The 12448-nt window shown below is 40.6% G+C and overlaps 1 protein-coding gene across 2 annotated transcripts in view; it reads right to left on the bottom strand.

Annotated features, from left to right (window-relative positions):
- Positions 1-3561: 3561 nt before the first annotated feature.
- dlgap4a (discs, large (Drosophila) homolog-associated protein 4a) overlaps positions 3562-12448 on the bottom strand; it is a 105110-nt gene continuing 96223 nt past the window's right edge. Inside the window, exons 9-14 of one of the 2 annotated variants that reach the window (XM_042491668.1) lie at positions 11681-12114; positions 11477-11574; positions 8797-9233; positions 7038-7129; positions 6413-6565; positions 3562-5999 (exon numbers count right to left, since the gene is read on the bottom strand). In XM_042491668.1, coding sequence (XP_042347602.1) covers positions 5775-5999; positions 6413-6565; positions 7038-7129; positions 8797-9233; positions 11477-11574; positions 11681-12114 — 1439 coding nt within the window. In that variant the 3' untranslated portion in view covers positions 3562-5774. Of the gene's footprint in view, positions 6000-6412; positions 6566-7037; positions 7130-8796; positions 9234-11476; positions 11575-11680; positions 12115-12448 lie in introns of those variants that run through there. The other variant, XR_006106047.1, reaches the window with a different exon arrangement.

The following is a 12448-nucleotide window of genomic DNA, read 5'->3' as shown; positions in this document are numbered from 1 at the left end:
TATGCAAGTTAACAAAAGTTATATTTTCTGATGCTAAAAACATTTTTGTTTGATTGAGTAATATTAAAAAAAAGATTTCAACAATATATTTTGAACTATGTAAATAACTCCTTAACTGACTGATAGCATAAGATGATTTAAACCAATGCCATGATTTTATTTTAAAGGCTGTCTTATTTTGGTCATCTCAGCTTCTCTCCTGCAGGAGGCGCTGTGGCCAGCAGCTGTGACGCAGGGAGATGCGCATGGCTGCATCCCATGGCATGATCGTTAAAGGAGGAGGCCACTAAACTGAAAGAGTTCATGTAATGTTGATTACATGTTTTAAATTCTTCTCAGGTGTATAAAGGGAGTTATCATGTCACAGGGAACTATGAGATTCAAAGGTGTCCCTCTAAACCCACACCTAGAGTGTAAATCTAAACTTTCTTGTTTCTCTCGCCTTTTCTTGTCAAGCACTGCTTTAGAAAGTTGAATTATGCACTCACTCACCCATGAAACCCCTGTTGTAAACTGGTAACAGAATAAAGTTCAACATCTTTTCCCAAATCAAACTACTTCAGTACTTCAATAGTATGTCATTGTTTTGTTGGCTATATCTTATATGGCAATGTCAAAAGGTCATGGACCTACCCTCACTAATATGACAGCATGTAAATAAAATCACCAACTATATCGTCTGCTTTCATACTTTAATTTAGTGTTTCTCCCAAAGGTGTCCATGGTACTAAAGGCTCCACCATTCCTGGAGTAGATGAGGATCAGGATTGTTTGTTATCACCATGACGGATCTGTCTTGGCGAGGTTTGAATGGAGGAGGGTGTGTGAAAAGATGCAGTGCAAAGGTGTGGGTGAGGTAAGCATTATTTGTTTGACAGCAGTTCTTATGTGCTTATCTTTCTGTCTCAGTCAGGTGTCATTGTTTTTTTCCCTTGTAGACACTATATGGCCAAAAGTATGTGGACACCAGCACATAAAACTCATGTGTGATTGCTGAATGTTTCATTCTATAACCATGAGGACTAATCTGCAGCTCAAACAGACTCCACTCTGCAGGGAAGGCTTTCCTCAACATGTTGGACCCTCACTGCAGGAATTTGCTCCCATTCAGCTAAAAGAGATTTAGTGAAATTGGACACTGATGTAAGGCCTGGTAGGAATTGGTGTTCCAATTATTCTGAAAAGTGTTGGATGGGTCTAAAGCCGGGGATCTGCACAAAGGCATGTTAAGATGTTTCATAGCAAACTGAGAGAAACATTTCTTTATGGACCTTGTCTGTGCACAGAAGCATTGTCATGTTGAAACAGGAGAGGACCTTCACCAAACTGTTGCCACAGATACACACTAAAATATGCAGTTGACGTAAACAGTGTCTTTCAGATGGAGGTGCAGGTACTCCTTGGGGTATTTGGGAGTACTACAGGAGGTATTTGAGACTTAAAAATAATTAAGATTTAAGTTTTTTTTAAAAATTATTTTTAATTCAAAATATCAGTCATGCATAATTCCTAAAATAATTGTAATATACGTATAATACGTTTAATAAGTTAGAAAAAAATGAATGTAAATTTGATTAACCATGTTTGATATTCAATACTCCTATGTTCAGTGCAATCATTAACTGCCAAAAACTGTCAACTGCCACAAAAAAATGTCATGTTAACATTTACATTTGTTTTTAAAAATGTTTTTTGCTTGTCAGGGGGAATTCAGCTGAAAAAATAGTTCAAAGGCGGCACTTTATCGAAACTACTATGCCCGCGTCCTGGTTGTATGTTTCCAAAACAGTCAAGTTACAGTAGCATTTCACATCCATGTCTGTCCAGATTTTGTCCAGCCATGACAGTCAACAATGCTTCAAATTTATACAGATGAATTCTGGACTTATGGACAAAAACGTGTTTTGACCTTTGACCACCAAATTTTAATCAGATCATTATTGAGTCCAAGTGGATGTTTGTGCCAAATTTGAGAATATTCCCTCCAGGCCTTATTAAAATATTACATTCACAAAAATTAGATGGACACAAGGACACAGTGACTCGACCTTTGATGATCCCTATCGTATCAGTAAATCCTTGAGTCCAGGAGGACAATTGTGCCTAATTTGAGGAAACTCCCTCAAGACCCTCTTGAGATATCATGTTCGCAAGACTGAAATGGAAACAAGGTCACAGAGACCTTGACCTCTAACCTCTGACCACCAATTTTTAATCAGTTGATTGTTGAGTTCAAATGGAAGTTTGTGCCAAATCTGAAGAAATCCCTTTAAGGCATTATCGAGATATCTGGTTCACGAGGATGAGATGGATGCAAGGTCACAGTGGCCTTGACCTTTAACCTTTGAACACTAAAATCTAATTAGTTCATTGTTGAGTTCCAATTGACGTTTGTGCCAAATCTGAAGAAATTCCCTCTAGGCGAACTTGAGATACCTACATATCCACAGATATGGGAAAGACGGACGGAGGGACAACTTAAAGACAAAATGCTTTCAGCCACAACTGTTGCTAGCGTCTGTGGTGTCCACATACTTTCGACCATATAGTACATGTCCATATGTATCGTACATCGCTGTCCTTGTTGAGTATTATTTGCATGACCACGTACTAAGTGGACCAGATGAAAGTGTTTTGCTGACCCTCGTTTTATTTTAAGTTATAAAACACTGAAAACAACTGAGCACAAAAGAAGAGACAAAACTGGCTTTGGGATCACAAGTTTTCTGGACACTAATTTTTCTGTTCCAGATCCAAGAACAACAGTAAATAGAATTGAGGTAATTTGTTTATATATCAGAGGAAAAACATACATGCATTCAAAAAAATTGAGTGGCATTCCTCTTTAATTCTACATCTTATTTCATACAGAAAATATGCCACGTTAACGCGTTGCAATCACAATTTCTGTATTCTCTGAAAAGAAACTAGCCTCACAGTGTCTAACTAACACACCATTAACATTAAACAACCCTTTGTCTGTAAGATATGTGCTTATTTTGTAAAATAATGTTTGTCAGTACAAGAAGATCTGGAACTACATAGTTTTTGCTCGTTTTCTCTCGCTGCGTCATCCACGTAATAATCTGCCTCCAGAGTTGTGGTCACCATTTGTCCGTTTTGTAGCCCTTTGAAACTCAGGAAGTACTGGTAAACAAACCGTCTGAGGATCCCTGATCAGCTCTCTTAAAGTTCAGTATGTGGGCAAATAAAGGGATCCAGCTCTCACATGATATGAAATAAAGGACTTTCCACCGTTTGTCACAGTTATAAACTCCTACGCACAGTACATACCCTGAATGCCTTACACAGATTGAACAGTTTCAGATCATTTGCAAGACCCATTTAAAGGAGTACTGGAAATTCACTGGCAAGGATCTTTGTATATTTTTATATGTAAGAAGGCCATGCTTTTAGAGATTACACAGTAACAATAAAAAGGTCTAATTCTAATGCGTATTCTGATTTATCTGTGTGTAATATTAACTCAGCAGCTAATATTACCAGTTTATTATGGATGAGTGCGATAAAGAAACGACAGCAAGAATGATGACCAGGACATGTAGCAAAGGGATGTTTAATGATTTCTTTGGACAATGAAATGCACATGTCCATTGTTGATGTAATACAAACAAGAGAATAAGAAAAATCAACAACTTGGTGTCGTGTCAGCATTCCCAGTTCAACGTCATTTCTTGTGTGATGTCAACTAAAAGATTCAAAATGGAGCAGAAGATGTCTGGAGTGTCACGCAAGGACTGACCAGTAGGGGGAGAGCCAGCTCTTACTAAATAAAAAGAAAAAAAACAAAACAAAACTAGTGAGTCAACCTACACGTGTGCACGAGTATCTGCTATGCCCAGTTCCACCCATGTACCCTTTGGCACTACTTGTGTTTTCATATGAGAAACGTGGAAAATATTCCAGTCCCACACTCAAAAGCGTCACGAGAGACAGAGACGAGGCATAGCGTTATCTGGAGTGATGCAAACACAAACAAACTTAGCTAAAAATGTGCACACAGACAGCTGATTTCATGGGCAGATTATATTTTTTAAAAAACGGAAATCACTTTAAATAAGTTTCTTCAAGTGACACTGAAATGTTGATGATCGTTGCCGTCTTGGCACAATATTTAGTCCCTCGCAGCACCATTAATTATTTTAATTACACAAATCAAGACAAGAAGACAAGACGTTTAGGTTGACCTCAATATGTGTAAAATGACAGTAAAATTTAAATAAAAAAAAGAAAATGTACCACAGTTCATTCTCAACAAAACATGGGTGGGAGTTCAAGCTGCTAGAAAGGGCAACGACTGCCGATTTTAGCAGTCAAACTAAACCTTTACTTCACTGCACCAAACCCTAATTTTTCTTACTTAGTAGGTTTGGATTTTAAATATTTGTCATTGGCTCTAAGCATTTGGCCAGTTAATTTTTAATAAATAGTCCACCCATAGTGGTTTCCAACTGTTGAGTTTGTTCAACCTGAGATTTTAGTCATTTCAAGGGCAGTCAGTTCATCAAAGACATAAACATTCATCCTTCATGCTAAGAAAGTTTATTGGAAATGTTAATAATTTAAGACTGGGTACCTTCTGCATTGCTCGCTCTTACTTTATTATTGCTGTTCTACTTCCTTTCCAGTGGCACATAAACCCCCACCCTATCGCACGTCGTCTGGTTGAATGGGAATGCCATTATCGAGTGGTGAATGTCTTGGTCCCCTACATCACGTGAGGATGCAGTGAATGATTAGGCAAACGAAGGTGAGCAAACTTGATCCGAGGTGAATGGAAAAGTGCAGTGATCAAGTCGAACATGAGCTGTAAATGCATACGATTTCATACATTCCTCTGTAGCTCACTGGCAGGACAGTCATTCCTCACATCCCTTCACAAAAAAAAAAAAGAAAAAACTAAAACGTAAGACTTTAACGATGAGTATTCACAGACACAGACTGCGTAGTGTGCGTTTGTGAAAAAAGGAGAGAGAGAGGTGGAGTGAATGATTGCATCAAGTGCTAATATATCATGACAGTACATGTACTCGATCTATAAAAAACTACCTTGGTACTGAACACTGACCTCTTTCTAACAAATAATCTGGTATACAACATTTACAAAATGAACATTGTAATAGTGTGATATTTATAATATATATGCTACTGCCTTCCTCTGGTTCTCTCTGCATTTTAAACCTCTGAGTAACACCATCTCATGACGCGGACACGGTAAAGCGTGCACGCCACACCCGACGAGTGGCAGCCTAATACAAATAGAGAACAGGAAGACTCTGTGGACAGTGAGTACACCTGCATGTGTGTCCTGAGTGTGTGTGGATGGTAGCTCAGCTCGTAAACCAGGCAGCCACAACTTGCCGGTAGACTCAGCAGTGAAGGGAGTTTTTAAGAGAGTAAACTTCTGGGATACCAAGATTCTTCAGCTCACAAGGTACAGGATGTCCTTATCCAAGATACTTGCACATTTAAGACAGTCCTGATATACTTTAGGAGATAATAATTATTATAATAACAATAATAACAATAGTATTAAACATCTGTCAAGGTTATTTTTGTCCCATGGCAGCAGGGTGGTGATCTGCATTATTCTGTGATCCCTGCGTTTCATCAGCTGTGCTGCTCGGAGGGATCGGACCTCTGTGCATCCGTTGTACATCTGTGTGTTCGTCTCAGTTCTGTCTGTGTGTTTTGCGTCAATGAATGTCTGAAGTGAGTCTGGGTTTTGCTCGATGATCGGTGCTGGTTCACTTTCAGAGGCGGGTTTGGGCCTCGGGGACGTAGATTTCGATGCTGTCAGCACTTTCCGTGGCGGAGTTCTGTCGTACTGATGCTGCGCGTTTCGCTGCCATCAAACGTTTCCTGGCTTCTTGCCGCTGTTTGTCCACGGCAGAGTCCACGCTTCTGTCCTTGCCCGCTGACAGTTTGGGTTTAGTCGGCTTCTTTGGCACAGATGATGGAAGCTGCTTGTTTTCATCCTGAAGAAAAGAGATGAATTACAGTGTGGTACAAGCTGAAAACACAATCTCCACTGCCATTGATGTTTTTAGAAGTACAACTTAACGGTTTTCATCTGATGATCACTTTCTATATTAATCGATTAATCACTTTAATTATGAAAAATATCAAAAACTGTCATTATCCTTCTTAATATAGATTGTTTAATTGGACCAAAAGTCCATAAACCCCAAAGACACTTTACTTACAATAATATAAACAGAAAATCAACACACTCTCACTTCTGAAACCAGTGAATGTTTGGCATTGATTAACTGTTGCAGATTGACATTTAATGGACAACGAATTGATTACTTAAAACAGCTCTACTTACTGTACTTCTCTACTCTAAAAAACTTCAGTATAATGAGAACTATCTGGCACCAAACTTCACCTTCTTCGCTGATTTCTCAGGAAGTTGCCAGTTGTTGGCTTTCAGTTGGTAAAGCTCATCAAACTTCATGCTGATGTCCTCTATTGAGAGCTGTAGCAGATCCCAGAACCCTGCGAGGTCCTGCGCTGTTGGTCGTGGGTTAGCGTTTACGTTCTAGTAGAGGAAAACGAAGACAGTGGAGTGAAGTGATAGATGAAAGATTTTGGTCGAATCAGAGGGAATCAAATCACAATTTCTGGTCAGACCCTCTTCGAGCAAATTAATGACGGGAACATTTGACACCAATCGACTTTCAGAAATGATTAAATTTTAACACTATTGGACCTGTAACAGAGAAAATCTGGCAGGGAGGAACAGCAGGACATAAAGTCAAGTGAGACAATTGAAGAAAAATCAATCTGAATGAATCTGACTGGATACATCCTCAAGGATTTCATATTTCTGCCTAAAAAGATCATTTCCTCTCTAAATGTAATGAATGGAGAGACTTCTGTATGTCAGTGTGTGTGGGACGAATGATTCTGGCAGGAGACAGATGAAAGATAACTGGGTCAGGAGGAGTTTGAGAGACTAACAGGGTAGCGCATCGAGAGAGAGATTAATAGGATGTAATGAAACTACTCACCAAGTTCTCGTTACAGAGCCCTCTGAACTGCTCGAACTTCTGTGTTATAAGGAGTTGAGCGCTGCCAACTGCACTGCGGATCGTCCCCAACACTGCAAAAGAGAAGAAAATCATAAATCTCCGACAAGATGTGGCAAGATAGAAACATGTCGAGCTTGAGAAAAGAAACACAACATGACAAAAACGATGTAAAAAGGCAGATATAGAGACAACACATAAAAGGAGCGCTGCATTAAGACATATACGTGAGCAACTATGTATATTATTCCTGTTGTCTCATGATAAAATATTTATCTTTACATTTACAAATTAACATTCTGTGACAGTAAATTATTTCCTCGAAGTTATATATTAACTCAATCTTGAAGAGGATAACAAATTACTCTTTATTCAGCTATTTTCCGCCTCTAATATTTGCATGTAAATGGAAATTCATAATTCAGGTCCACAGAGAGCAGAAGGGATGATCATCTGACGGAGCCTCTACATCTACGCTGCTCCTTGCTCATTCATATTTAAGACACTGCAGAGATGGATCTGCCTAAAAGCCTGAGTGGTATTCTGGGATATGAAAAACTGAAATGACTCTGCGGTTGCTCCGTCACAGCTGAAACAAAGTGTACTCTCCCTCCAATGAGCAGCGTTACTGGGAGTCGATGGCAGTAATGACTGTGGAGTGCTTTGTCTCATTGTCCTGTTAATGTGGACGAGACTTGACCTAGTCTCCTGTCTGTGGACTAACGGGGACGTCAATTAAATTCTTCATGTTACTGACTTGACCAGCCATTAACTTTACATTTCTTATTACTTTTATGTTGTGTTTTTATTTTCCATCTTCCCTTTGTCTGACTTTACATCTGAAATCATTATACAGCTCATTTTGGTAGTAACAGAGCAGTTTCAGGGGTACCACCGCCGCCCCTCTCTAACCTGGAGTATAGCAGACCCTGATATGCACGTAGCCCGGTGACAACAACATGGACTGCATTCAGATTTCTAACGTGGCCAAAAGAGCTGCATATGCTTCACGTGCGTGAGTCTTAGGTCTAGACATGAGTAGGGCTAGCATGATATCGGATTTTCACTACATGAATATTGTGACCAAAAAACAGTTCACAGTAATTATTATTGTGATATTTATAGAACATTTACAAAATCATCTTATGTTTATTGTGCATTTTGTCTCTTTTTTTGGAAAATGAATTGTGCTAAAAAGTTAAAGTGTAGGGAAGCAGAAATAGTCTGTAACCATAAGTGTATAAAATTATACAAAAAGAGCAAATTCAATAAATAGACACTGAAAAAGGCAACCAGATAGCGTTAAGGGAAGGAGACGAAGTGAAATGTAAAGAGACAGAGGTGCTGGATTATCTACATGATATTATCGTGTGTGTATTTCATTCTAAAATCACTGTTATTGTCTGCACTGGTATGTTAACACAATCCTAGGCATGAGTATGTAAGTACTTGATTTGGACATTAGTATTAGTACAATAAACAGAGTAATCACTGGCCAACCTGAACATAAATTAATTAAATTTTAAATTGCACTTGTTTTTGTTGATTTTTTTTAGAGTAATTAAGTACTTTGTAATAATATAATGCTATCACTTGAATATGGAACTTACTTAAAATGCCAATCCTAATAAGAGTGCATAAAAAGTGTCTGAAATATTAACTGAATTTTATCTGGATACACAACTCTTGAAATGACAGCTTGGGCTTTAATGTTTTGCTGTCATAAAATGCTGCCTCTTACCGTCCTCTGACAGCTTGTTGTCTTTGGTCTCCTGCTCCATTTGTTGACACCAGCCCTCCATGCGCCCCGTTTCTGCCTGCAGCAGCTTCAGAAACCAGTTACCGTCCCGGAGGCAAGCCGGCGTGCTGGGCTGTACAGCATCTCCTTGGGCGCTGCAGTTCGCGTTTTCCAGGCTGGGGTCTGGCGGTGGCAGCGAGGACGGGTCTAAAGCCGGATCCAGAGACTCCGGGGGCGAGGTTGCTATCCTCGATGGGGCTGAGGTGTGTTTAAGGGGCTGCTGTTCCATGGCTTTGTCCTGTCTGTTGGGTGCGGTGGCATTCACTGTTTGACTGTTGGTGCAGTTGGCTGTGTTGTTTTCTGTGGGTGCGGCATCCTGGGGCTCCTGAGGCTCGGTCTCTGTATTTTGTCTGGAGGCCATGCTGCTGTCCCGGCTGAGACTGCAGAGACATGCATAAACATCAGCTTCTGACAGACAGTTAAATAAATGAGACAATGAAGTGATGTGTTGAACATGGTCCACAGTAACAGTTTGGGGTCAGTGAGCATAACTGACAGGCCGTCACGGCAGCTGGTGGTGCAGTATCATCTATCGCAAAGGACCACAAAGAGTCAGAAAAGACACAGTATCGAGGACAGGAAGCCGGGAGTGAATGAGGAACAAATCAGGTATACAAGATAAAAGCTTAGATGACTGCTGCTTCAGAGATAATGAGCAGGACAAAAACAAGCAGGCTGTCAAACAAAATGTGATTAAAGGAAATTACAGTGCACCGGAAAAATTTAAATGCCGCTTTTCTCACTATGTTCAGCTCACTCAAGTCAAAACAAGAGTAAAAGGACATCAATCAGAGCCCTGGACTGCTGTGCTGCTGCCAGGCTGACTGCTGAATGACCCCAGCAACAGTCTGCTGCACAGACTGCAGATTCACCAGCCACACAAGTGACAGAGTGACAGTGAGTGCAGTTACAGAGGGAAAAGCATGAGGAGCTACAGCAGACAGGAGGTCAGGGCCTGTGTAAGATAGTGGAAATCATTGTCACAATAATAAAAATTAATAATAAGTAGAGCTTTCTTAAATAAATAAATGTAAGGATGCCTGATGATGTTTTTTTGCCAACGCTACAGACTGTCTGTGAGTGACATCAGCTGACAGCATTATTTTTTTGCAGCTGTTTGTATAGCAGTATTCTTGGTCTGTTTGACTGCTTTGTAGTGTCGTGGGATCTCCACCAGGTGGCAGTGTAAGCTGAATATAAATGCTGTGTTACTGTACAACAGTCATGTCCAAAGTTCAGTGGCGGGCCAATCATGGCCCTCAGACTTATTTCAAACGGCCTTTGGCTCATCTTTCAAAATTTACCACGTGATTAACAAAATATTGGTTAATCAAGAAAGATCGCTTTGCATTTATTTTTATTCACCTGACGATTGCAAGATAATCATACAGCTTGAAGACATGCACCAAGTATGAACTGCAAAACTAATGTGTTTTCATAAACAGACGGTAAACAGGCAAACTAACGGTTACCTAACAGCAGGTAGCAGACACGGCCACAGCGAAGACACATAAAGTCAACAGTGAGGGCTGCTGCTGAGGAGCGGTGGAAAGTTGAATACTTTTCACTTAAAGATAAAATAGCTGTGGTTGTGTCATCTGTAGGTGATTTTTTTAATAACCCATTTGATGCGAGATGGAGGTATTTTCATATGATCTAATCTGGCCCCTGTTAAAAAAAGCTTAGATACCCATTCTGCATAGTGTATAATATGCAGAAGAGCACCACAACAAGTCCATCATGTTGATTTCTTTTTCTGTAAACAACTTTCTTTTGCTGTTCAATCATTAGAGAAGTACAAAAAAACTCCCTACTTGTTGCAGCAATGCAACAAGTAGCCTTTAGTAAGTGCAGAAGGACAACTAAAATATGCAGCGTAATCTCTCTCCCTCTCCTCCTCACGCAGTCAATGGTGTGTGGACGTGTGGACGTGGAGCAGGCAGGAGGACGCTGCCCGCAGGAGTGAGAGATCAGTTGTAGTGAAGTATTTTAAAAAAACGGAGTACCTAAGGAGTATCTATAAATAAATAAAGCACGTGGCAAAGCTGGCTGGTAGTCGCTGCTAATCCTCCAACCCCTCACCCACACAGCACCAACCCCACCGCCCTCTGGATCAAGCAGAAAGCATTAATCCTGACTGCATATTTTTATGAATACTGGCTATTGATGGGTTGAAAAAAGGATCCTTACACACTTTGCGTTGGTGCAAAGCTTTCAAAAAACTTTTATGAGGAAAAAAGGCAACACCTGCACAATTACTCCGTGCCAGACAAGTAGTCTTATTAAAGACGTTTCCATCCCACTTGGATCTTCGTCAGGTCAATTAAAAAATAAAAAATAAAATAATAATAATAACAATAATAAATGAAATAAAAAATGTTTTCACATAGTTTGAAATTTTACAATGGAATATAAAAAATAAATTAATAAAATCCTATTTTCTATGTTCATTTAAGACTTTTGAATGATTGATTGAAGACATTTTAATACCTATTAAGGCCTTATTTTTTTTTAAATTAATTAATTCAATGCCTTTAAGACTTATTAAGGATCTGCTGGAACCATGTTCATTCTGTCCGAAACGAAACATTAACCGTGCCATCAGATGTGTGTGTGAACTTACGGCCTGCCGTTCTCCACTTGAACTCCAATTGACTGGAACTTGAGGGGTGCAGTCAGGGGTAGTGGTTCTTCTCTTAGGACTGGCAGAATGCAATCCACCTGAGAAATCATGGACAGGCAGAAAACCAGTCAAAAACAGCTGTGATCGTGGCTTCAGTCTCCTCCCATTATGGCGATCACAAATTAAAAATCTGACAGCTCTTACCTGGATTCCGATAGAGGACAGTTTCCTCTTGTTTGCAGTCGGGGGCTGCTCTAGGGTGATACCAACACTCAGGGTGTCATTTTGGGGCTGGGTAGATGTAGAAGTGGTGGTAGTGGTGACGGTGGTGATGGTGGTGGGAGGGAGTTCACGAGGGGCCGGAACGGGATGTGCAGAGCCTGCAGCGGGTGCAGGTGCTGCAGCAGGGACAGGGACTGGTGGAGGTCGGGTCCCCTTAGCCAGACTGCCCGTGCGGATGCTACAGAGACTGTCGGAGGAGTTGCTGCGTCCTGACTGGCTGTTTGCCTCGCTGCCGCGGTCCTGCTGGTCAAGGTATACGTCTTGGGCCGACTCTGTGCTGCTCTGCACCGTCACTGAGATGAGGGGCTTGGATGTGGTGCGGGGTGGGACTGGAGGAGGAGCCTTCCTATTGCTGACTGTTGACAGAAGGAGACAAAAAAAAAAAAAGAAAAAAGAAAACAGAAAGATCAGAGCAAGAAATCTGCTCTTTGTCACATTCGACTTCAGAAAGAAAGCAAAAATAAAATAAAACTGCGCACTAGACATAATCCAGCTGGGGCCTATAAAATGCCAAAACACAAAACCATAAACATGGTCTATCTGAAAAGCAAACGTGCACTTTGCCCTTATTGCTGCCTCCATCAGACTGCACTTAAGCTGCCTCTATGTTTCCTGCAAACCTGCTGCTGGTTCTGCTCCGCTGACGTCAGTCTGTCTCTGGGGACTGTCCTTCACAGTCCCTTTGCTCTG

Source organism: Plectropomus leopardus, chromosome 8, assembly GCF_008729295.1.
Source record: "Plectropomus leopardus isolate mb chromosome 8, YSFRI_Pleo_2.0, whole genome shotgun sequence".
In the NCBI taxonomy this organism is placed as follows: domain Eukaryota; kingdom Metazoa; phylum Chordata; class Actinopteri; order Perciformes; family Serranidae; genus Plectropomus; species Plectropomus leopardus.
This window is presented reverse-complemented; position numbering and strand designations above follow the sequence as displayed.